The sequence below is a fragment of the Thamnophis elegans genome, chromosome 13 (genome assembly GCF_009769535.1).
Source record: "Thamnophis elegans isolate rThaEle1 chromosome 13, rThaEle1.pri, whole genome shotgun sequence".
Lineage (NCBI taxonomy): Eukaryota > Metazoa > Chordata > Lepidosauria > Squamata > Colubridae > Thamnophis > Thamnophis elegans.
This window is the reverse complement of record NC_045553.1, coordinates 4175848-4200456: the sequence shown is the minus strand read 5'-3', so window position 1 is coordinate 4200456 and position 24609 is coordinate 4175848. Positions and strand designations below refer to the sequence as shown.

General features: G+C 45.5%; 1 protein-coding gene across 4 annotated transcripts in view; it reads right to left on the bottom strand.

The window, feature by feature from the left end:
* Nucleotides 1-24609, bottom strand: part of MTMR3 (myotubularin related protein 3) — a 57186-nt gene that overhangs the window by 9554 nt on the left and 23023 nt on the right. For all 4 annotated transcript variants that reach the window (XM_032228929.1, XM_032228932.1, XM_032228933.1 and 1 more), the window contains exons 3-16: nucleotides 22827-22903; nucleotides 21060-21149; nucleotides 20012-20128; nucleotides 11428-11510; nucleotides 10745-10911; nucleotides 9604-9700; nucleotides 8084-8197; nucleotides 5928-6133; nucleotides 4962-5093; nucleotides 4475-4586; nucleotides 3638-3833; nucleotides 2916-3101; nucleotides 1831-2001; nucleotides 44-189 (exon numbers count right to left, since the gene is read on the bottom strand). In XM_032228929.1, coding sequence (XP_032084820.1) covers nucleotides 44-189; nucleotides 1831-2001; nucleotides 2916-3101; nucleotides 3638-3833; nucleotides 4475-4586; nucleotides 4962-5093; nucleotides 5928-6133; nucleotides 8084-8197; nucleotides 9604-9700; nucleotides 10745-10911; nucleotides 11428-11510; nucleotides 20012-20128; nucleotides 21060-21149; nucleotides 22827-22895 — 1886 coding nt within the window. In that variant the 5' untranslated portion in view covers nucleotides 22896-22903. The remainder of the gene's footprint in view (nucleotides 1-43; nucleotides 190-1830; nucleotides 2002-2915; nucleotides 3102-3637; nucleotides 3834-4474; nucleotides 4587-4961; nucleotides 5094-5927; nucleotides 6134-8083; nucleotides 8198-9603; nucleotides 9701-10744; nucleotides 10912-11427; nucleotides 11511-20011; nucleotides 20129-21059; nucleotides 21150-22826; nucleotides 22904-24609) is intronic.

Here is a 24609-nt window from a genome sequence, read left to right as displayed (position 1 = left end):
ACAGTGAAAGGAGCACGGCAGATCTCCTGCAATCCAAGCTCACCTGCCCAGAGGCTGATCCTCAGGGTTGGAGCCTGGGACGGGATACGGGGCACAGGTGTCATCCACAGGGGTGGAAGGTGAGGAGCAAGGCAGGTACACGGCACTCCACAGCATTAGGTTGCGCACGTGGCACACAGGATACAGCACCTAAGAAAGATGACCAGAGACTGAGCCCAAGCCGAACTTAACAGTCTGTTTAGTGACTGTTCGGAGTTACAACAGCACTGAAAGAAGTGACCCGTGACCATTTTTCACACTTATGGCCATTGCAGAAATCCCACGGTCACATGGTTTATATTGGAATGCTGGACAACTCACTCATATTTACGATGGTTGTGTCAGCGTGTAGGCCTGACAGGTCCCAGGGTCCTGTGAGCATCTTCTGGCAAGCAAGGTCAATGGAGAAGCCAGATTCACTGAACAACTGTGGGACTAACAACTGCGGCGATTCACTTAACAAACGTGGCCAGAAAAGTTGTAAAATGGGGAAAAGGCCAGATTTCTCGCTTAGCAACATAAATGTGGAGCTCAATTTTGGTTCTAAGTCGAGGACTACCTGTATTTAAGGCTGCAGTGGTAAAGCTTTACGAAGTTGAGGTTATATAAATTGGCAATTTATTATTATTATTATTACTACTTTGGTTATGGATTTCTTCTTTCACTGATTATATTACTGGCCCAAAAGTTTGGGAAAGAAAATTTCAGGCATGTTAAGATTTTTGACACTGACCCCTGCCGGTCAGTATCAGTATGACAGATACTGTTTATTGCTGATGGATTGTTTGCAATTTTCGGTCTGTGCGACTCTCAGCTGTTGAGTGTAGAGAGATGCACAGAAATGTTAGTTAGAAATAAAAAACCTGCCTTCCTCTAATCAGGTACAACTGTAAAATGATACCCCCCCCCCCCAATCCAAAGAGGGTAGAAATAACAAAAAAAAGCACCAATGGAGAAAAATACATTAGATTAAGGCTGGAGGAGGCCCGAGAAGAAACCACTAACTAACTATGTGGCTTCCTCAGTCGGTGTGAGGGAATGAGCACCTGGAAAAGGAGGAAGGGGGGCCCTGGGGGTGATCCTGGCAGGACCACCGTGGTTTTCCAAGGAGGAGGCAGTGCATTTGAGAGAGAAGCCCAAATTAGGAGAACACAGTCCCAAGCTGTATGGGGGAGGAAGGAAGAGGTTCAGGGGAGGGGTAAGCCACTATGGCAACTTATATGAGCTGTGAACTTCAACAGGCCTATAGCGTGGCTGGCTCAGGAATTCTGGGAGTTGACGTCCACAGGTTGTAAAGTTTCCACAGTTGCCCACCTCTGCTCTAGAACCTGTCAAGAGGTAGCAATAGCACTTAAGACTTATATACCACTTCAGGTTACAGCCCCCTCTGGGCATTTTAGAGTCAGCCTCTTTCGCCCAACAATCTGGGTCCTGATTTTACTGACCCCAGAAGGATGGAAGGCTGGGTCGACCTTGAGCCAGTCAGGATTGAACTCCTGGCAGGGGGGCAGTGTTAGCCTGCCATACTGTTACCTATTAAGTTAGAAGTTATAACTTTAGTCTGGGAAGGTTCTGTCCGTTAAGTACAAGCAAATAAAGGATTGAACTTGGTTGGATTTCACTGCCAATGTGTTGTGTCTGGGCTGGGGGGGGGGGGGGGGGCTGACAGCTACCTGCATCCTCTGCGGAACCTGCTTCACAGGGCAATTGTGAGAGTCAAACAGGGAGAAAAGGGGGGGGCTTAGGTCCCTTGGAAGAAAAAATATAGGATGAATAAAAACCAGTACATACAGATTCAGATTGGGAGGAGTAAAGCAGGTTTTTGAAGGCTTTGTTTCCTCCCCGCAGCATGGACCACACTGAGCAGGTCCGTTCTTGGGTGTGCTTCTCGCCTCTCTCCTTCGCGTTGTTGCACAGGAATGTACCAAAGAGGCAGGAGTAGGTGTGTTGCACCAGCTTGACCTACAAGAAAGGAGAGTCCTGGGACCTGGCCTGGCAGAGATAATATATTATCTTGTTCACTTGGAGCCCATCATGGTCTGGAATGACACACATTAATAGATTCAACCACTGGCCTCCACCCATGGCAGCCTTCTCCATCTTTGATGAAATGAACTTTTAAAAAATGTTCAAGGAAGTACAAAGAAAGAGGAATAAGCCATGGACTATTAACTACGACTATCTAATTTCTGTCCAAGAAGTGGTTGAAAGTGAGATGATGAAAGATACAAAAATCCTCGGAATAATATCCTCCTGTTTTTAAGATTTGCCTCATTCTGATAGTTTGCATTAGAAATTGGTACACAACACTTACAAATCTACATAGTCCTACTGAACAGTGATTGGACCTACACCAAAACTGCAGCTTAATAGATCTTACTACTCACTTGGAACACTAAGAATATTCTTGGATGATAAATTATTCAACTGAAAATGACTCCCTGGGAGCTTAACACAAAGAATTGTGAAAATTCAAACTGTTTGAGTACGGGATGCAAAGTCCTCTAGTTTTGCCTGTTTGAGACTGTGCCTCAGAATTTGCAAGGCCTGCCCTTTTAACCGTTCTTTTGCTGGGGGATATCTCCAGGGAACCCACAAGTTGCAACATTTTTATCAACAGAGGGTGCAGCTTCCTCTTACTCAATGTACAATCCACAACAATGGAACAGATTGTGTCAAAGATTAAGAGAAGAGCCTGAGAATGCGATTCATCAAGCAAATCTCTTATTTTTTTCCCCCAGAGTGAACAGCAGAGTTAGAGATGAGCTGAATCCCTCCTTTTACTCCAAGGTAGGATCTGGACAGTCAGATTGTGTAGATTCAACACATTAAAACTGTTGACGTGGGAATTATCTGTGGGAAAAATAATCACTTACAAGGAATGCTTCGTTAAACTCGAAGGAGCAGGGGAATTGCCTCTGGAGTTGATGGACGCAGTCGAGCCACTGCAGAAACACGGGGCAGCGTTCGTTGAGGTCATCCGAGTTCTCGCCGTGGCCACAGCGGTCTGCAAACTTATGGCCGAAGTCCAGCCATTCCATCTCCACCAGCACTTGGAAACCCTGCAGGAAACAAGCTGATCATCCTCTCTTGATCCACTGAAGCCACTCTGAGACAACCGTAGCCCTCCATGGCCCTGACAATCTACATCAGGGAGGGGAGTCAGATCTTTGCAACTTTTAAGACTGTGGACTTCAACTCCCATAATTCTCCATTCCCTGGCTAGGGAACTCTGGAAGTTGAAGTCCACAGGTCTTGCACTTGTCAAGGTTGGATGCCCCTGATTTACATGGAATCAAACCTCTGGGGAAGTGTCAACACACCAAGGCTGCTTTAGTGCAAGAAGGAGGGTTGTGTGTGTGAATCACTTCTGGTTATGTCTGCAATATATCACTGTCACTTGGCCTTCCCCAAAATTAACCTAAGTCCCTTCCAGGCTCCACCTGCTTTGCTCATCCTAGGACACAACTTTGTGTCTCCCGATACTCTCTAAACACCTCCTTACTCAGCCTTCCCTTCTTCTAGTGAGCACCACCACAAGTGTTCTAGTTCAAAGCCGAAGGTGTCCCCGATCTAGACCTGCTCTGAAGAGACAAACCTCAATGGTCCGGTAATACGGATCCAGCAGCAGCTTGGACAGAGCCACGATCTGTGGGGTCCGATCCCAGCCATCAGAGCAGTGCACCAGGACAGGCCGCTGGTCTCTGTCTACCGCGTGAACCACCAGCAGGGCTGATTTCAGAAGCACAGAGAGATGCTGGAGCCACTTGGTGCTCTCCAGAGCCGACAGCCAGCTGCAGAGGCAGACAAGAGGACAACCGGACTTTGATGAGCACAGAAGGGGGTGGGGAGGGCTTTCCTTGAATTGGGGTCACTGCTCGGCTTGGATTAGTGCAGAGGGCAAAGGAATCTGAGATAAAGAAGGGCGAGGGGTGAAAATGTTTATAGGTAGTCCTCAATTTGCAACTGTTTGTTTAGTGACCATTCCAAGTTACGACGACACTGAAATAAGGGATGTTTTTCAGGCTTACGGCCCCTGCAGCATCCTCATGGTGACAAGACCAACATTCAGATGCTTGGCAACCGATTCGTAGTTACAACGGTCGCAGCGTCCCGGGGTCATGTGATCCCCTTGTGCATCTCTCTGACAAGCAAAGTCAACGGGAGAGCGAGATTCACTTAACAACCTTGGGGCTTCATTTAAGAACTGTGGCAAGAAAGGTCAGAATGTGGGGCAAAACTGACTCAACAACTATCCAGCTTAGCAACGGCGATTTCCAGCTCAATTGTGGTCTTATGTTGAGGACCTCAACTCCCAGAATTCTCCCACCAATTATGCGGGTGGGAGTTGAAGTCCGCAGATCTTAAAGTGGCCAAGATTGGAGACCCTTGTAGTAAGGCAAGAAGGGAGGAGTGGGGGAGAGGGGCCACTTACTTTCCCGGGTCCGGCATCTGTGTGCAGAGCAGCCTCAGTGACTGAAAACTCTTCCGAATAGAGTGGATGTTAGCCATTCCCATGAACACCACTTCACAGTTGGGATAATACTCTGTTCAAAAGCAGGAAAGAGAGAAGCGAAAGCGATTCAGGTAAATCCAATCTTTCTGACTGACAGCAAATGAATGAATGCCTTCCGGGGTTCACTGGCACTGTGAGCAAACAACAATGGGGACGTAACGGCTAAGGGGTCAGCATGGCAGCTGCCAGTTGGAGAGGAACCCAGCTCCACCCTCTCTGGCATCAGTTGCAACAGGAGGGATAGGGGGACAGGCAGGGCAGATCCTCAACATTTTTACGGCATTGTCCTTCTTCCTGAACTACCTAGCTTTCTGAAGCCGGCAGAGCTGAGTCCAGACATGATTTCTGCCTCCTTGAGTATATAAATGCATGAGCGTCTGGAGACTGATTTAATCTTAAGACCTACCTGGACATTCACAGCCCCCTCCTTTGGCTCTGTTGGCAACTGCGGCTGTGTAGGAACGTGCATCTAAGATCAAAAGCTTCTGAGGCTGGATGGCTAAGCTTTCTGCTCCTGAAGCATTGGAAATGGAAGAATCTGGGAAAGGAGCAGGCAAAATAGAGGGACAATGAGAAGGTAGCTAGCACAAACAGGCCTCTTTCTCCCTAACGCTCACCCATTTTATCAGTGTTTCTCCATCTCAGCTACTTTAAGATGGGTGGGCTTCAACTCCCAGAGTTCCCCAGCCAGCATGGCTGGTTGGATATTCTGGGAGTTGAAGTCCTCCCATGGATGGCTGGGGAATACTGGGAATTGAAGTCCTTCCAATTTAAAATTGACACGGTTACAATTTTACATTGCTTTATATCAACCTGGAGTCATCCAGATGTGCAGGGCTGCTATTTCCAGAATTCATAGTGAGCACAATAAGGGGAGCGGCAGTCCTGATGGATGTGCAGCAGGCCAATTTGAAAGAAACCTCTTTAGTTTATCTGGTTGTCAAAAGAGATGGTGGAAGATCCGTACCTTCACACTTGCGAGATTCTGTTCATGTAGCTTTACAATAAAGTAGAAAGAAAGAGCCGTGGTGGCACAGTGGTCAGAATGTAGTATTGCAGGCTAACTCTGCTGACTGCCAGCAGTTAGATTTTCACCGGCTCAAAGTTAACTCAGCTTTCCATCTTTCCGAGGTCAGTAAAATGAAGACCCAGATGGTTGGGAGCAAATGCTGACTCTGTAAATTGCTTAGAGAGGGCTGGAAAGCCCTGTGAAGCAGTATATAGGTCTAAGTCCTATTGCCAAATAGCTCCTCAGGTCCTGCTTCCTACCTGGCCTACCTGGGAAGGCTGGCGTCAGTGGATGTTTGCCCTTTGCATTGCGTAGACAGCCAACCTTTTGGACACAAAGTGAGGTTAACCAAGTCGAGCTTACCAAACTCTGCGTCGGAGAAGTCTCCCCCATTGGAGAACTCTCGCGAGCAGTTCCCATTCACCAGTTTACCGCTGCTCGACTTGGAATCGGAGGCGCAGGCTTTGGCCACCGACTGGACAAGATGTTCGTCATCAGCGTTTCTCCAGCCCCACCAGCTGACCTCGGGCTGCCCACAGCGAGAAATGACCGCCCCGTTGTTCTGGTGCCTGCATGGAAACAAAAACCAATCCAGCGATATTGTAACAGGAATTAACTGCAGGTCATACACGCACGTAACAGGAACGAACTCCCACAGAGGACAAACAAGGACTTAAAGAGTAGGGGTCCTCAACCTCCAGGTTTTGGCGTGTTTGAAACTGGGCTGCAGAAGTGGCAGAACAGCGAGTATGTGCAGCTCCATTTGTGCAAGCGGCAGGTGGGCATATGCGCGGCTCATGCAAATTGAGCTCTGCGCTCGCTTGGCCACTCCTCACGCGGAATCATCCACCCTCCGCTCCCTCGTCGAAGGAAAAGCCAGAAAGTTGGGGACCACCGACTTAAAGAGCCTTAGGAAGCTCTCTGAAGAATTGCAAAGGTAGTTTAGCTTGTCTGTTTAACATGATGGCCTGTGGAACAACTCTCTCAATATTGCCAACATTGTGATAAAATGCACTAACGTCCGCTTTGGATTTAAACAAGTTTTGTGGATACTGGCAAAGGAACGTGCTGCTTAGATATATCTGAATACTTAGGAGGATCTGAGTTTGCTTTTTTTTCTTTTTTGTGAAAAAACTACCAATGAACAGCACACCCATAAAACATTTTAAAAGTATGCAGAGAGAAAGAAAAACAAAAACTAAAGACTGAATCAGCTTTTGCAGGGGAGTCTGAAATAACCCAGAGCTATCTAGAACTCGAGGTCAGCCGACAGTAGCTGGGTCGATGCTGAATAGCAACGTCAGCAATTTGGACCTGCCTTTTGTTTAAAATCGAGAGACCAACCGAGGGACTCATCTAGAGTTTACCTAACCTGCGAAAGTCCAGAGTCAGTCCCTTCCTGGGCAAATGAGACCCGAGAAACATTTTAATGATCCCCTGCGGACCTCTGCTCTAGGTAATCATCTGCAGAGGATAATCATCCATTCCTACAAAATGAAACAGCATTTAGCTCTGCCCCTCTGAGCCTGGATTTGAAGGAGGAATCGGGACCTCAACAGCCTTAAAAATGCCAGGATGTTCAGAAAGGGGAAAAGCTATTCTTTTTACAGAAGTTGAAATTAACATGCCTCACACTGCTGCTTTTATGGCAAAACTATCCTTAGTTTTAACAGGGTAATAGCCCGTTCAAAAGCACTATTTTCTTTTCGTCTTTACAGGAATACAGATAGTCCTCGACTTAAGACCACAATTGAGCCCAAAATTTCCATTGCTGAGAAAGACAGTTTTTAAGTCAATGTTGCCGCATTTTACAACCTTTCTTCCCATAGTTGTTAAATGAGTTACTGTGGTTGTTAAGTGAATCTGGCTTCCTCAGTGACTTTGCTTGTCAGAAGGTCACAGAAGGGGATCAAATGGATAGGATAGAACAGAACAGAGAATTAGAATAGAATATTGAATATCAAATATAGAATAGAACAGAACAGAATATAGAATAGAATAAGGAATAGAATAGAACATGGAACAGAACAGAATAGAATAGAATATAGAACAGAATAGAATAGAATATAGAATAGAATAGAACATGGAACAGAACAGAATAGAATATAGAATAGAATAAGGAATAAAATAGAACATGGAACAGAATAGAATAGAATATAGAATACAATAGAATATAGAAAAAAGAATAGACCTTTGGACACTTCAGCTGTCTTAAACCTGAACCAGTTGCCAAGCAGCCAAATTTTGATCCCGTGTCCAAGGAATGCTGCAACAGTCTTAAGCACGAAAACCGACCATCAGTGGCTTTTTTCAATGCCGTTTAACTTCGGTCGCTAAACAGACGGTTGTTAAGCCAAGGACGAGCTGTATCCATCCTCTCCCTTCTAACCCTGAAAAGATGTTTACTTTGATAGCAAAAGGCACCTCCGAAATCCGGCCCTGGGATTCTGCGAACCGACCCACAAAAAAAAGTGATCCCCTAAGATTCCAGAAAGACTCCTCCTCCGGGAGGGCCTGACCTGTAAACCACCACAGGGATGCGCTTCCAAGATCGGAAATTGGCCACGCTTTCCAGCTCTTTGTCCGTTATCCAGACAGGCACAATGAGTTCTTGAGGGTAGCTGCTGCAGAGCCTGCGTGGGAGAGAAGAGACGAGCCCCGTGTGAGCAGGCACACCCTGCCTCTCCTTCCACCTTGCTGCACACGTGAAACAGCAAGAAGGAAAAGGCGGATGCACAGTAAAACTAAGCAGCTTTCTCCCCTCCGTTTTGGTTCTTTGGCTAAAGCAAGATCGGCTTGTTCACATCTTTTACTGTTCAGCTTAGACCTTTGTAGGAAATGGACAACTGATTCAGCCACGTTTCCCCCTTCCCCCTTCCGATGAGAATGGAGTTTTATTCCAGTTAGATTTAAGTCACAACAATCAGTTTCAAATTAAAAAAACACTACATGCACAAATAACTGTAAAAGAGACGGACCCCTCCTGGTTCAGCTAGCAATTGCTTCTTCTTTTTTTAAGGCTAAATTTGCACCACTCGAAATTCAGAAGCAACAGGGGTTGGGAAGAAGCATCTAGGTAAATGACCCACAACATACAACTTGCTACCCTGCAACAGAGGGCAGCACTGTGGGTTCAAAGTTTGTAAAACTATTTTTTTTTTAAATTTCCCACCTTTATTATTTTAATAAATAACTCCAACGCATCTACCTTCTCCCATTTTCCCCACAACCACCACAACAACAATCCTTCTTAAATGGGTAGAATTGACTCTGGCTGGCCTAAAGTCACCCAGTTGGCTTTCATGCAGGACTAGAACTCACAGCCTCCTGATGATTGGCCCAAAGTCACCCAGCTATCTTTCACGGCAAAGGTGTGATTGGTCCAGTCAGCCCCCCGGCTTGCATGCCTAAGGTAAGACTAGGATTCACCATTTCCTAGTTTCTGGCCTGGTGTCCTAACCACTAGACCAAACAGGCTCTTTCTCAATAAATAGATGATCATAAAAAACCCAGAAACTTTTCTTTCCTGTCCAACGGTCTTCATAGCTTCACTTCCTCAATCTTGGCAGGCAGCTTCCATTTGGGGAAAAGCAGTGATCATTACTGTTTCTCACTGCGGTACAATAACAGTTTCCGATGTAGAATTTATTGAATAGAACTGGCTAAGGCATAACTCACTGTTGGGCTCCCATACGTATTGAAACAAAACAAAACAAACCACAGGACGGCTAAAAGCCAAAGGCAGACTCAAAAGTCAAAGCTTTTTGAGACCAGAAAGAAGAGAGCGATAGTTGCATCCATCTTTCCACTGATTAGCTTGTAAAAGCTTGACGGAACATCGACAATGGAACGCCAGGTTCCTTCGATCTGCTTTTGGAGGCATTAAAGCTGTTCCCAAAATGTCAAGTTGCTTCGAATAATTTAGCAGCATTGGCACGCGATCACAGCCGGGGCCACGTACAGCTGAAATGTTGGGCTTTGAGGAGAGCAGATGGTTTTCTGAGGGGGCAAAGCCTTTGTGATCATCTAAAGGGCTTACTTGTACTTCTCATTGATGTTGGAGATCCGCCAGGCATTGTTCATGTCAAAACCCATCCGTTCCACTTCGTTTTTGAATCTTGAAGTCACGTGCTCCCCTAGATATCGGAAGAAGAGCGAGAAGCAAGCAGAAACCATGTGTATGTTTGCAGAGGGAGATATTCCCCAATGACTGAACAATAGCAGAGCAGTCCTGAACTCCTCTTCACTCTTGACGTCTATTCAGAACTTTGAAAAGCTTATTAATCCTGCCTGACAGCAAACACAATGCTCCGTAAAGTAGACAGGTCCACCCTTGACCACTTTAAGACTGGTGGACTTCCAACACCCAGAATTCTGGAGGCTGAATTCTGAGAGTTGAAGTCCACGGGCCTTAAAATTAACGAGGCTGGAGACAAAACATGCAAACCTCTTATTTGCTTCCCTGAGCTCTGAAGGGAAGCCGAACAATTCCTGGCACGGGATTGTGCCATGTAGGAAGGACAATGCAAATGCTAACTTTGCATCCAGCCACGTGCCGGCTGACGCTCCACAAGGTCAAAACCCTCATCTCGTGCACAAGCCCATCTTCCAAGAGTCATCAACTCCAATGGGGTACTCCAAAGATTCCCTCATACCAAGAGTGCCCAATCTTGGTAACTTTGGCTTTAGGAACTGTGGTGGTGGAGTGGCTGGAATGCAGGATTGAAGGTCCTTCTGCTGACTGCTAGGAGTTCGATCCTGACTGGCTCAAGGTTGACTCGGCCTTCCATAAAATGAAGGCCCAGATTGTGCTGACTTGTAAACTGCTCAGAAAAGACTGTAAAGCACTGGGAAGCGGGATATAAGGCTAAGTGCTAGTGCCCTGGACCTGTGGACTCCAACTCCCAGAATACCCCAACCAGCCAGCCATGAGCAAAATGGTGATCACATGACCCCAATGATGCAGCCACCAAGCGCCTGAATTTTCATCATGCAGCCTTTGGGATCTGATTGTTAAGCATAAGGATCGGTCATAATCCACTTTTTTAAGCATAATTGTAACTTTGATGGTCGCTAAAGGAATGGTCGTAACTTGAAGACTGCGTGTAGTATACCAGGTAATGGTTGTTGTAAAAAAACCGAACAAACCTATCCTAGTCCCAGCCAAAGACCCATCGTACCTGGGCGGCACAAATCGCCATGTTGCTCCTTTTCACTGGCGTACACCTCCATGCACCAGGCATGGTAAGCGAAAGAGAAAACGTCCTCTATCTTTGAGGGGGGGCGGATGGCGTTGTTCAGCCTCTTCAGCCACTCTTGACACTGCTCAAAAGTCGAGAACTGGCACCTGCAAAAAATAAATAAAAAAACCCATGCAAAAGCCAATAAAAGGCAAGGAATGTTTTAACTTTCCTTCACAAATATGCAGCTGACCATGAAATTAGGGGCTAAGGTCAGAGCAGACCAGAAGGAAATTATCTATTGAGGAAGAGCTTATTTTAAAAATAATCATTATGACCTGCACACTCATTTTCTGGCAGGTAAGGGGTCTCCAAACTTGGCAACTTTAAGACTTGCAGACTCCCAACTCCCAGAATTCTCCCAGAATTCCCTAGACAGGCTGGCAGATAAACTTAACAAATAAATAAATGATGGATAAATATTGAGCCATTATTTTTGACATCCCAATGCCATCCACTGATAAATCAAAACTTTTGAGATTATTCTGCCAGTATTTTGCTGGTGCTGTTAAAGCGCAATTCCTAATGATTCAAAAGGCAGTTGTATTTATTTTAAAGGAGGGGAGGCCACACTTGCATAAACTAACTAACATAAAATACGGACTGGGTTGTGCCATACACACCTGATAACTTTGCAATCTTTGCAAGTCAAGTGAAGCTGGAAAATATCCCGACACTCCACGCTTTCTATGAGCTGCAATGGAACCTGTGATGGAAAAGGTGACATAAGATTTACTCCCGAAAGGCTAACACCCATTTTCTCACAAGGATTTAGTAGACAGCTGGAGCCCTGGAATGAAACATTACTCACACTGGCAATTACTGGTAGCATTTCCCTCCCATTATATACAAGTATCCAAGGTTAAATCATGAAGTAAAGCGATGCATAATGTGGCATGTAGACACATTTCTCATTTTGATCTAAAATCCACCTTGATGAAACTGTGTTGCGTTTAACTCTACTGTAAAACTCCCAACGTTTTAGTACATGTCTCTGAATTTGGCCATCAGGAATGAGGACAGTTGACACACACAAGTGTCTATGGAAATGCTTAATCATCCAGGTCACGGTTACCCCAAAGGTGCTTTTCCAAAAGGAAATGGACTTTCTTGGGTTTTGTTTCTCTTGAAAACATTTCGTTTCGTTCTCATCCAACGAAATGCCTTTGCAACCGACAACTCTCTTTCTTCAACAGCTCTTGCCTCACCAACTTTCAAAATTACTCTGAGAACTCGAACAAAGCCGAACTATGGGGAAGAGGGGCAGCGTTTCAGAAATTGAGAAAGTCTTTGCAAAACTTCCCCACATTCAAGTCTGGCTTGACTTCCCCAAAGACTTAAAAGGGTGTCCAGGCTCACATAGGATACTGTGGCTTTGTTACACTACACTATTGAAGTAGATAAATTAGGTAGAATTAATGTACCCTTATTAATTATAATCCACCAAATTAAAAACCAAACAACACAATGCCCTCGCACTGTGGGAATCAAAGCATTCAAAAACCCAAAACCCAATTATAGATAGTCCTCAACTTACAACCATAATTGGAACCCAAATCTCAGTCACTAAGTGCTGCAGCCATTAAGCGGGCCATCATATGACCCAACTCCATTTTACAACCATGTTTACCCACGGCCGTTAAGTGAATCACCATGGTCACTAAATGAACTGCATGGTTGTTAAATGAATCGGGTTGCTTGTTGGAAGCCAACTGGGGACAGTCATCGAGACCAAATTCCTGTTCACATGACGTGTGTGTGTTGCAATGGTCATAACTTCGAGCCGGTCATTTCCCCCCCCCTCTTGAAGCTGTCATAACTTCAAACCGTTAAACGAAAGGTCGTTGAGTCGAGGACCACCTGTAACTGAATAGAGGAAAAGCCAGAGAAATCCTGACACACACACACACACACACACACACAGAGGTTGAAGGAATAACCAATCTTTGGAAAAGAGGGAGGGAGGGAGGGGGAGACTACATCACCATGGATGAGCCGGCTGCCAAGGGTCCGAATTCTGATCACATGACCACGGAGAGGCTGCACCGTGTAACTTGAAAAACGGTCGTGAATCGCCTTTTTCAGGGCCGTTGCCACTTTGAACAGTTGCTAAGCGAACCAATGTAAGTCGAGGATTACCTGTGTTAGAATTGACTGACCAGTTGGGTGTCTTGGGAAGAAGGCTGTCCCCCCCAGAGAGCCACTTTGAAAGTGAATTATATCTAGAAGTCAAAGGCTAAACTAAATATTCTAGTCTTCTCTTGACTTCTTCTTCCTAACACTCTTTGTTTCCCCGTTGACACTTACAGCCCCCTCAGTTGTCACTTCCTCTGCTCCTTCCTTCCATCTGTTCCGCTTTCCTTCCTTCTGAACAATTCCCTTTGTGTACTTCATTCCTCTCCATAAAAATGGCGTATTGACTCCCTAGGAAAGGCATTTCATGCTCCTTCGGATTCTGCCTTTTTGCCAAGCATTATATCCCACCACCACCACCCCTCCAAGCAATCTCCATGCTGAAAACCACCACAAATCAAAACACATCATGCAGGTTCAATCATTGATGCCAGCCTCCAATAACGATTTGCTGAATTTTGTTAGCAAAATGCAATGTTTTGATAAAATAGTGAATCGACTGTTTAGAGGGGGCAAGGGGGGGGGGAATGTAAATCCTTTGGAAAAGAAACAACTTCCAGGAGAAAGAACAACAATAAAAAAAATGTATGCCAGGATAAAAGCGAAAAGGAAGGGAGTATTTTAGAAATTTAGATGGGAATGACAGGGATATGTCAAAAAGCAGAATTGAAAATGGATGCTATTAATTGTCTGTGACCAAGAAAAATTGGTGAAAAGGAAAGCATGATTTTGAGAAAATAATAGGCTGCTGCAGGTGTAGTTGCTGTAACTGGAGAATAAGGATGTGGTTTGTTTAGGAAGACCGTTTAATATCAGTGTGAAGATTACCATCTGTGCCCAGCAATTAGGAGAATCCTATGATTGGCTCCTCTAAATTGGAGGTCCATAAATTGGATTTTTTTGGGGGGGGGATTGTAACTTTATTTTCACTCTTTTGTTTTGTGAATTTAAATGTACTGTTCCACAAAGGGGGTTCTAGGTTTCAGATCTCAAGGTGGCCCCAAAAGATTGAGAAACTCTCCCTTACCCTCCCCTCCCCCCCCAAAAAAATAGGTAGCAAGAGTGAAAGTTTGACTTAAATCAGGAGTCTCCAAACTTGGTAACTTTTAAAACTTGTGGACTTTTGGATCCCACAGCTGGCTGAGGAATTCCAAAGTTGGGGAGCCCTGGTTTAGGTAACAAAAGCTCAGAGAGACCCCTCCCAAAGTCACCCCTGGATGAAGCTGACGAGGCCTTCCAAAATTGAGAGGTGGGATTAATGAACAAAAAAGTTTGATGGGTGTGGCAAAATTCAGGAAGAATATGGCAAAAAATAGTTAATGATCGTGGTGCAAATTAGATCTTGTCCCGCTTCCCTTTCTTTGTCTTATCTTAACCCTTTAATTTCTTTGACTCGCTATTCCTAACCCCTTTTCAGTGCTCTTCGTAAAGACGTTTCCTCCAAGAGCCAGGTTGGTCCATACATTACCAATTACCTTCCCGGTTATGAATGAGCATGCAGAACTAGTCAAGCTTACCCCTGGCATTTCACAGAGCCTAATCTCTAGGAATGTGGATTGCCTGTAATTAAATAAACAATCTCCGAAAGATATTTGAAGCTTCTGGACTGGCTGCGTACTGTGGCTGGGAAGAGTCACTTTGGGGGAAAATACACGAGCAAGGGAAGTTAAAATTTCAAAATTAAACCAAATAGGGGAAGAAAGACGATGGTGTAATTCGACGTCAGATCTGAACCCTTGGAACAGAGGGAACCTATCCAAGACTTATTCAGGGTCAAACCCAGTTCAAATGTGTAGCTTTTGGGAGTGACCTAATTTGGACAAGCAAGAGAGAAGCCTCTTACATTTCATGCATGCATAAAGTATCCGCGTTGAGTTTAGTTGTTGGGCGTGTCAGCACTTCAGGGAAGCCATCATTCCATGAGTTGGCCACTTGGGTCTACTGAATCTTTTATTCAGGTATTTATTTATACAGGAGGCAACTTCATGCTCCGACACGATCCATGCACGCCTGCCTATGTCGCAAGCCACGGTCAGCACATGTTCACTGTATTCCAAGCAAAGGTGCGGCAGTACAAGTGCTAAACAATAATGTTCTACTTACTGAGATCTCATAAGCGGCAAACTTACAGACATTCTAATGAATTGCAAACAAAGGACAAAATTAGGGGGAATCCAAAGATGGGCTTAAAAACCTGCATCGTCTAGGTAACTAACAAATGCAAATTGAACACTGGGCCCATTAAACCTCATGTCCTGATTGGAGGGAAGTGGGGTCTTTTAAAGCAAAACGGGATTGTGCATTTCATGGAGTTCACACCTTTGGTGCTTACAAAGGACAAAGGAAGCATCCACGGAAGAACACAACGTATATAGACCTGTTTTTCTCATGGCAGTCTGCTAAGACAAGGATGGTGAAGTGAATTTTGGGTTACTAATTTTTGCCTGCACAAGATGTTCTGAAGCGAAACCTCAAGAAATTCCCTCCAGTGTTACAAAGGAGGAGTTGTTTTTTGTGGTTCAGGGGCCAAGTCATGTCCGACTCTTTGCGACACCCTCGCACACCAGGCTCCCCTGTTCTCCAATATTTCCCAGAGTTGACCCAAATTCATGCTCACTGCATTGGAGACACTGTCTAACTAAGCAACAAGGAAAGAGTCAGGGGATTCATTTTCAATGAAGCTGTGAGATAAAAGCTATCCAAGATAATCATGCCTAATAAGGATTTCGTTTGTTCAGTTTACTCCACCAATAAAAAAAATACTAAAAATGGGAGAAGAGCTCTCCAAAGTACTGAAAATTGCAGCTCCACTACTTGGAATCAAACCATTATAAAATTACTGTATGCAGTCAGAAGGGACCAGAGAGATCATCTTAACTGACTCCCTGCAAGAATCCTCCTAGATGAAATCTCCAGCCCTATTTAAACACCTAGGTAAAAGGTAAAGGTTCCCCTCGCACATATGTGCTAGTCGTTCCCGACTCTAGGGGGCGGTGCTCATCTCCGTTTCAAAGCCAAAGAGCCAGCGCTGTCCAAAGACGTCTCCGTGGTCATGTGGCCGGCATGGCTCAACCCCAAAGGTGCACGGAACGCTGTTTGCTTCCCACCAAAGGTGGTCCCTATTTTTCTACTTGCATTTTTTACGTGCTTTCGAACTGCTAGGTTGGCAGAAGCTGGGACAAGTCACAGGAGCTCACTCTGTTACACGGCGCTGGGGATTCGAACCGCCGAACTGCCGACCTTTCTGATTGACAAGCTCAGTCTCTTAGTCACTGAGCCACCACCTCCCATTATGATAGGGTATAATAACAGACTATTGCAAGTCGGTTTGTTTTTCCTTCCCTCCCTCTTTTACCCTATGGCAGTGTTTCTCAACCTTGGTCACCTGAAGATGCATGGACTTCAACTCCCAGAATCCCCCAGCCAGTTCTGCTGGCTGGGGGATTCTGGGAGTTGAAGTCCACGCATCTTCAGGTGACCAAGGTTGAGAAACACTGCCCTATGGAATAACAGAGTCGGAAGGGACCTTGGGGGTCTTCTAGTCCAACCCCTGCTCGAGCGGGAGACTTTCCAGCAGTTGTGGTTTCTTCAACAGCCTCTGAATCTTCTCTTCAAGACTGTCTCTTTACCTCATTCCTTTCCTTAAAACATTTATATAGCCGCCCATCTTATAACCAGCTCTGGGCGGCTCTCAATCAAAAGTTAAAAGACCATGAAAGCCATATCAAAACTATAAAACCAGACACATTAAAAACAATAAAGACCTGGCGCCAAGCCAACCTTCCAATGGTCAGTCACCTAATCTTAAACCAGAGCGGGGGGGGGGGGGGGGGAAGAACCACCAGGTCTTCACAGTTCCATGGAAGACTAGGAGGGTGGAGATCGGCTGGGGTTCAGGGTCAGGGTCTTCCACAGGCCAGGGGATGCTACGGAAGAGGCTAGCTAGCTCCCCATCAGTTGGCAGCAATATTTAAGGGAAGGATTCGGGCCTTGTAGCCACATATTTCAAGGCTCCTATTTGAATCTCCTTTCTCAAAATCTCAGCCTTGCCCGATTGCCACAGAGAACGCAACCCCCTCTGAGGGGTCCTTGGTGCTCCCTGAGCTTGGTGGTTTTATTGCAGACGTTTCACGACCCAGCTAGGTAACATCATCAGTGCGAGGAGGAGGACTGTGGGGTCCTGGGTGCTCCCTGAGCTTGCTGGTTTTCTTGCAGACGCTTCATTACTCGAACCAGGTGGAATCATCCGTGCTCCGACACTGTCACCTAGTTTGAGTGATGCAACGCCTTGCAAGTAAACCACCAAGCTCAGAGAGCACCAAGGATCCCTTCATTTCAACGCCCAACTACGAATATTCTCCTTTATCAGTGCCCACCTCTCTTCCACACAGCAGCTCTTTGTAACCAACTATATCACAACTCTCCCTAGCCTTTCCCTCGCAAGCAAATAATGGGCTGCGTTTGCACAAGAGCCGGTCTAGTCAAAGTGATCATCACTGTGTAAACTATGGTGGTTCAATGGAGGGGGCCAACATGTTGTGGGAACCTAAATACTAGCTTTGTATTTTATGCAAACCAGGCCATATCGTGCCATTTTATGGTTTGCTTTTGTTTCCCCGAAAATAAGACCTCCCTGGATAATAAGCCCAATCGGGGCTTTTGAACGCACGCCCTAAAATAAGCCCTCCCCAAAAATATTGCAACACAGCAGCAGCCATGAGATGACCACACTCGCTGCCTCCTGCATCTCAAAAATAGTAAGACTTGCCCGAAATTAAGGCCAAGCGCTTATTTCGGGGGTCAAAAGAAAATAAGACCCTGTCTTATTTTCGGGGAAAATGCGGTATGAACACAGCAATTATACGGTTGGTGAACCGAGGTTGGGAATTTGGTGTGGTTGCACAAGCCAGCTCACAACTGAATCTCTTGATCTGGTTCTGCCTTCCGCTGTAGTTGTCCGAGGTTTCTCATCGCAGCAATTCCCATGCAATATTAAGAGTATAAATTCATTTAATATTACTTAACGCTGTGAGACGGCACCCATTCCAGGCGCTCGTTCTCGCCTAGCCGAGCAATAACTCAACTTTCATGCCAGCCGCAGTCGCATTCTTTATTTAGAATGCTGTCCATTGCTAAACAAACAACATTTTTGTTCCTCTGAGGTTCTTGGGCAGGTTAATTTTGCAACTGATTCGCTGCACATCAAAGACAAGAATCAGCTAACATGGAAACGAACTCGCAGCTGCAAAGGAGAGAGAGGGAGAGGGAGAGAGGGAGAGAGGGAGGGAGAGGGAGAGGGAGAGAGGGAGGGAGAGGGAGAGGGAGAGAGGGAGGGAGAGAGGGAGAGGGAGAGGGAGAGGGAGAGAGAGAGAGAGAGAGAGGGAGGAACCAATCCAGCCAAGTCTGAACAGGGATATCGTTTTGTTTAATTACAGAATTCTACTTTATGGATTAGCACGAGGGCCCTGTTTAAAAAAAAAATGGGGGGGAGAGGGAGATTACAGCTAGGTTTGGTTTACGATCATGTGAAGGCAGGCCATGGAAGGTGGCGTCCAGAAATAAACGGCCAAAACTTGGCTTCTTAATATGAAGATATAAACCAGAGCCATATTGGTGCAGTGCTTAAGCCAGTGTTTCTCAAGCTTGGCAACTTGAAGATGTCCAGACTTCAACTCCCAGAATTCCCCAGCCAGCGAATGCTGGCTGGGGAATTCTGGGAGTTGAAGTCCGGACATCTTCAAGTTGCCAAGCTTGAGAAACACTGGCTTAAGGAACCAGACTAGAAACCTGGAGACGGTGAGTTCCAGTCCTGCCTTAGGCATGAAAGTCAGGTGGGTGACTTCTCTTTCAGCCCAGCCCATCTCACAGAGTTATGGCTGTAGATAGGAGGAGGAGGTGGAAAAAGTATGATGTATTTTCTCCGCCTTATTTATACAAAATAATAAAAAGCAGGATTAAAAAAAAAAATCTAAAGTAAAGATCTAAAGCGAAGGGATGCAGTTATTTTGCTTCAACAGAGCGAGGCTACCAAAATCCCTACAAAGACCTGCCTGGTGTCTGCCATACCCCTTTTCCTTGCTTGAAACGTCTCCTTTTTTTTAATTTAAAAAGAAAAAGAAAAGAAAAGTCTAATTTGAAACAGGTTAATAAAATGGCTGCAAAGAACCAGCAGTATTTATTTCCTGAAAGGCTTCAGAGTCTCACAGCCTCAGAATTGTCATTCTGAACAAATAAGGATATTGATGACGTTTAGGATGTTCTTTGGGAACAGGTCAAGCGACCCAGAAAGGACAGGTGAGCTGGGGCGCTGCAGGTGTGGAAGAGGAGGCCTCCAAGTAGGATCCTGACTGGCACACAGTTGGCTCAGCCTTCTGCCCTTCCGATGTGGGTAAAATGAGGACCCAGATTGTTGGGGACAAGATGCTGACTTTATATAAAACACTTAGAGGGGTATGGAAAGCCCTGCGAAGCGGCGTATAAGTCCAAGTGTTATTGATATAAAGGAAGATCCTCAAGGTTTTGTAAACCTGCTTGAGATTTTGAGCATCGCGCAGCCGGCTTACAACGTCCCAACAGCTCCACATGAACAACAAAGTTGGTTGGCATCGAGGTCTGGGCTGATGCCAAGTTCTAATTCTAATAGATCTCTTCTCCCTGGCGTTGCTTTGAGGTGACTCAGAGCTTCGTGCTGGGAGCGAAAGAAGAACGAACTCTTGCAGCCGGGCAGCTGCAAGGACGTGTTTTAACTTGCCAGCTGGCGAGGAAACCCGCAAGTTTCCGCAGCAGAATATGCACGAGGGTCAAAATAGTCAAGTACGACAGTGATGCTTTCCTTGCTGTCAATCACCCGTTTTTGAACAAGAGCCTTGCGAGATTGCTTTAAATTTCCACACGCCTCTCTGCACTGGCACCAACAACCGGACGGCACGAGAGTTGACGGGCAAGGAATTGAACTGCCACCAATGACAGATGTCGGCCAAAATATTACACCACGCTGGCTTTTCAGATATTTTCACCAGCGTAGCTCCCGCTTCCCTCACCACCAGGGTTTCTGGTTCAGAAGAGACCACTTACGTTCACCACGGATTCCTTAAATTTGATGTGAAGCCTGTAGTTGGACAGGGCAATGACAGCATCATCCGCTCGGCCGACGTACTCCGTGCTCTCCCCGTGAAGTTCGAGAAATGGGACCTGCAGAGACAGCGGAAAGAACCGTTTCCTTTACAGGGGGAAGGCGGCATATCTCAAGGACGTCTACTTCAGAAATGCGCGCCCCTTGAAAGTACACACGATTGGTGAAGGAAGGCAAACACACGTGTCCCGGGATAATGATGTGAGATCAAATTTGGGTCGGTCGCCAGGACCAGGGATTTACCCTTCCGAGTTTTCAGACTCATGCTGGAGAACATCTTCAAAAGGCGCTTTGGGCTGCTCTGTGACTCGTGTTTATGTGGTGCCTTCCTATTGGCTAAGTGGTGCGTTGAGGGCTGGCGGCTGGCTGCCGTTTCCTTGTGCCGCCAAGCCCTGGGCTCTGAAGTATTTGACAAGCTGGGGGTAATTCAGCACTCCTGTTAACTGACAAGGGACCCGTCTCCCAGGCTTCAATCATTTCCCTGGCTGTTTTTGTACCTGCTCGGCCAACAATCATCGTAGCTTCAAAATTGAATGTGCGTCTTGTTCATTGCAATGTGAGGCTGCCAATGAGTTCGGGCCTCCTCACCTGACCGCTCGCTCGTATTCTTGCAAGCTCGGAAGACAAAACCTTTGGTCTTGGTGCCCCACCTAGATTGGATCCTGCGACATTATCCCGGAACACGTATCTTCGCCTTCATTCGTGAAGTTCGGTGACCTGATGGTGGAAGGGCCCGACCATCAGAATCCTGGTTGTAAGTCCCCTGTTTTTCAGGTGTAGCCTTGAATGGCCACTAAGGGACCAGTGCTAAAGTCAAGGATTGTCTATACCTAGAATTTTTGCCACCAAGCTCACTGCTTCAACCCAAGACGTGGATCTTCTAGGTTGAAACCAACTCAAGCACCTCAAAGTTCTGCCGTCTGATCTAGACTAAAAACCCCACACAGCCCCGGATCCCACTGCAAGATCAAAGGAGAATCAAGTGATGACCTGGAGATTTTCATCCTCCCGGATCAGCTGCTTCCTGGGGAAGATCTGATTAGCTTGGATGCATTCAAGGCTATGATGAGTCTCTTCATCCTGAGAATGATCAAGTTTAGAAGTCAAGCCGACAATTCTGCTCATGTCAATACACTCGTGCTTGCCAGTCACATTTTTCTACTAACTGAATAGGTACGAAGATTCATCCTTAGTCGCCACATTCTGCAACTCTCTTCCTCTAACAAACCTTTTAGAGCACAGAACATAAAATATTAAGGTTAGAAGGGACTCTGGAGGTCTTCTAGTCCAATCTTCTGCTTAAGCAGGAGACCCTAAACCATTCCTGACAAATGCTTGTCCAATCTCTTCCCAAAAACCTCCAGGGATGGAGAAAGGCTGGCTGGGGAATTCTGGGAAGTCTTAAAGTTGCCTAGGTTGGACAGCCCTGCTCTAAAACCTTCGACATTCATTCGCAGGTTAAGCCTTAGCATGAGATACCCAGCTAGTGGTGGTTTCCTCAACAAGCAATGGTTAAACCACAACTTAGGGTGATATGTGAACCCGGCCAGGTCCATTTTTTTAGCTGCACTAATGATGTAATTTATTTTTCTAGCAGAAATTCTGAAAGCATCTCTCGTTGGGCTGAACATCTGTTTTCTCTCTGTGTGTGTGCATTGGAAACAAGGGTTCAGAAGCACATAGAATAGTTTTTTTTGTCTGTCCAGGTAAAACAAAGAGAGGCGAGGAAGCTTCACCTGGATGAGCTACCAGGGATAGCAATGATTAACTTAAATCCTCAACTCACTTCTTTCATTAGAACCTGAAATTCTATATGAGGTCCTCAACAGAACTGAGTGAAGCTAACTGATTTTTGCTAGTATTGAAACGATCTTCTGAAGGAGTTATAATATAATAACAGAGTTGGAAGGGACCTCGGAGGTCTTCTAGTCCAATCCCCTATATAGGCAGAAAACTCTACACTATGTCAGACAAATTGTTATCCAACATCTTCTTAAAAACTTCCAGCCTCACAACTTCTGGAGGCAAGGTGTTCCACTGATTCGTTGTTCTCACTGTCAGGAAATTTCTCCTGAGTTCTAAGTTGCTTCTCTCCTTGATTAGTTTCCACCCATTGCTTCTTGTTCTACCCTCAGGTGCTTTGGGGAATAGTTTGACTCCCTCTTCTTTGTGGCAACCCCTGAGATACTGGAAGACTATCATGTCTCCCCTAGTCCTTCTTTTCCTTAAACTAGACATATACCAATTCCTGCAACCGTTCTTCATATGTTTTAGCCTCCAGTCCCCTAATCATCTTGGTTGCTCTTCTCTGCACTCTTTCTAGAGTCTCCACGTCTTTTTTACATCGTGGCGACCAAAACTGAATGCAACATTCCAAGTGTGGCCTTACCAAGGCCTTATAAAGTGGTATTAACACTTCACGTAATCTTGATTCTAACCCTGTGTTGATGCAGCCTGGAACGGTTGGCTTTTTCGACAGCCGCTGCACACTGATGGCTCCTATTTAGTTATAATCCTTTAGCATTGTTTCTCAACCATAGCAATTTGAAACTGGGGAGACTTCAACTCCCAGAATTCCCCAGCCAGCTTGACTGGCTGGGGAATTCTGGGAGTTGAAGTCCACCCAGCTTCAAGTTACCAAAGGTTGAGAAACAATCAAACTTTGTAAGAGTGCTGTGAACACCTAAGGGTCGCCATGCTTCCTCTGCTTCAGCTGCCTTTCCTTTTGCTCAACCCCCGGAGGATCTGTACACGTACCATGACAGAGCTTAGCTGCAAGGCAAGGTCCTCTCCCTTGCTTTCCAGTTCTGTGGCGCTATATATCATGGGAAGATCTGGAAGACAAAATTAGAAAGCGGATGCTGAGAGCAGGACATTTGTTATCTGCGAATAAATATTACAATATGGGATGTATCAGAATCGCCCCACAGACCAAAAGGACCTATGTAGAATTCTAGTGATAAAATTTAGGAAGAAGCATTTACTATTTGCTTAAAATACTTACAGACTACATTTCAACCCAAAACTCTTACTGAAGTGGCTATGTATGAAAAGGCAAAAGATATTACTAAAATTAACATATAATCTACATAAAAATGGCAAAATTCTAAAAGACACCAGGGTTCAAATTTGAATGCGACTCAATGAACCTGTTCTGGAAAAAAAAATGACTTGCATAATACCTTTAATGATGATAATATAATCAACCACAAAACTGACTTGTTTCCCAAGTGTTTCCTCTACTACAAATTAATTCCCTTTTAAATCTTTCTGGTGTTCAAATGCCATACAATTTAGTGTCTGCTGTTCAAAGGCTACAAGTTAAAAATATATATATATATATATAATATATTTCATTTTCTGGGCACACCTAAAACAGCTCCTCACATTCTGGGCAATTCATTTCCTAATTAAGTCCAACAACCGTAACGTTCAATTCAATTTTAATGTTGCTGATACCACAATTCTAAGGTGGGTATGGAGATTCAGTGAGGTCTAGCATTGCTGAATCTTAACTACAAGTCAGCAAAGCCGCAACTGGGAATCCTGGATACTGTTGTTCGATATGGCATCGGAAAGCAAATCGTCAACCCTAAATCAATCATTTTACAGGTTGGTTGTCAGTTATATGCGCTCTACATGGGGCTGCCCTTGAAGTGCATCCGGCGACTGCAGTTAGTTCAGAATGCAGCCGCGCGAGTGATAGTGGGCGCACCGCGGTTTGCCCACATAACACCCATCCTCCGCGAGCTGCACTGGCTACCTGTTGATCTCCGGGTGCGCTTCAGGGTGTTACTGACCACCTATAAAGCCCTCCATGGTAGTGGATCTGAGTACTTGAGAGACCGCCTTCTGCCGATTACCTCCCTCCGACCAATTAGATCGCACAGATTGGGCCTCCTCCGAATCCCATCCGCCAGTCAATGCCGACTGGCGACTACACGGAGGAGAGCCTTCTCTGTAGCAGCTCCGACCCTGTGGAACGACCTCCCCGTCGAGATACGCACCCTCACCACCGTCCAGACCTTCCGCACAGCCCTTAAGACCTGGCTATCCCGACAGGCCTGGGGATAAGTTCCTAATTCGCCCCACCCGAGTGTTGAGTGTTGAATGCAAGTTGTGTTTTTATTGTTTGTTCACATATTGTTTATGTTTTTTGCATTGCACCCCCCTCCCTATGATTGTAAGCCGCCCTGAGTCCCCTCAGGGAAAAGGGCGGCCTATAAATCCCAAATAAATGAAAATAAATGAAATGAAATATATTTCAAGCTTAAGAAGTGTTATTCCGGTAAACTGATTAGTTCCAATAACAGAACTTTTTTTTTTTTTTTTGAAGTTTCTGGTCTGATTTCCTGGAGATGGTAAACTGTAAAAGTAGCTTATTGGATTTTCGCTTAGGGCTTCATGTGGATCTACCACGTGTTTTTTGTAGGTTAATTTACAGAACAACAGAGTTGGAAGGGACCTTGGAGGTCTTCTAGTCCAACCCCCTGCTCAGGCAGGAAACCTTACACCACTTCAGTCAAATGGATACCCAACA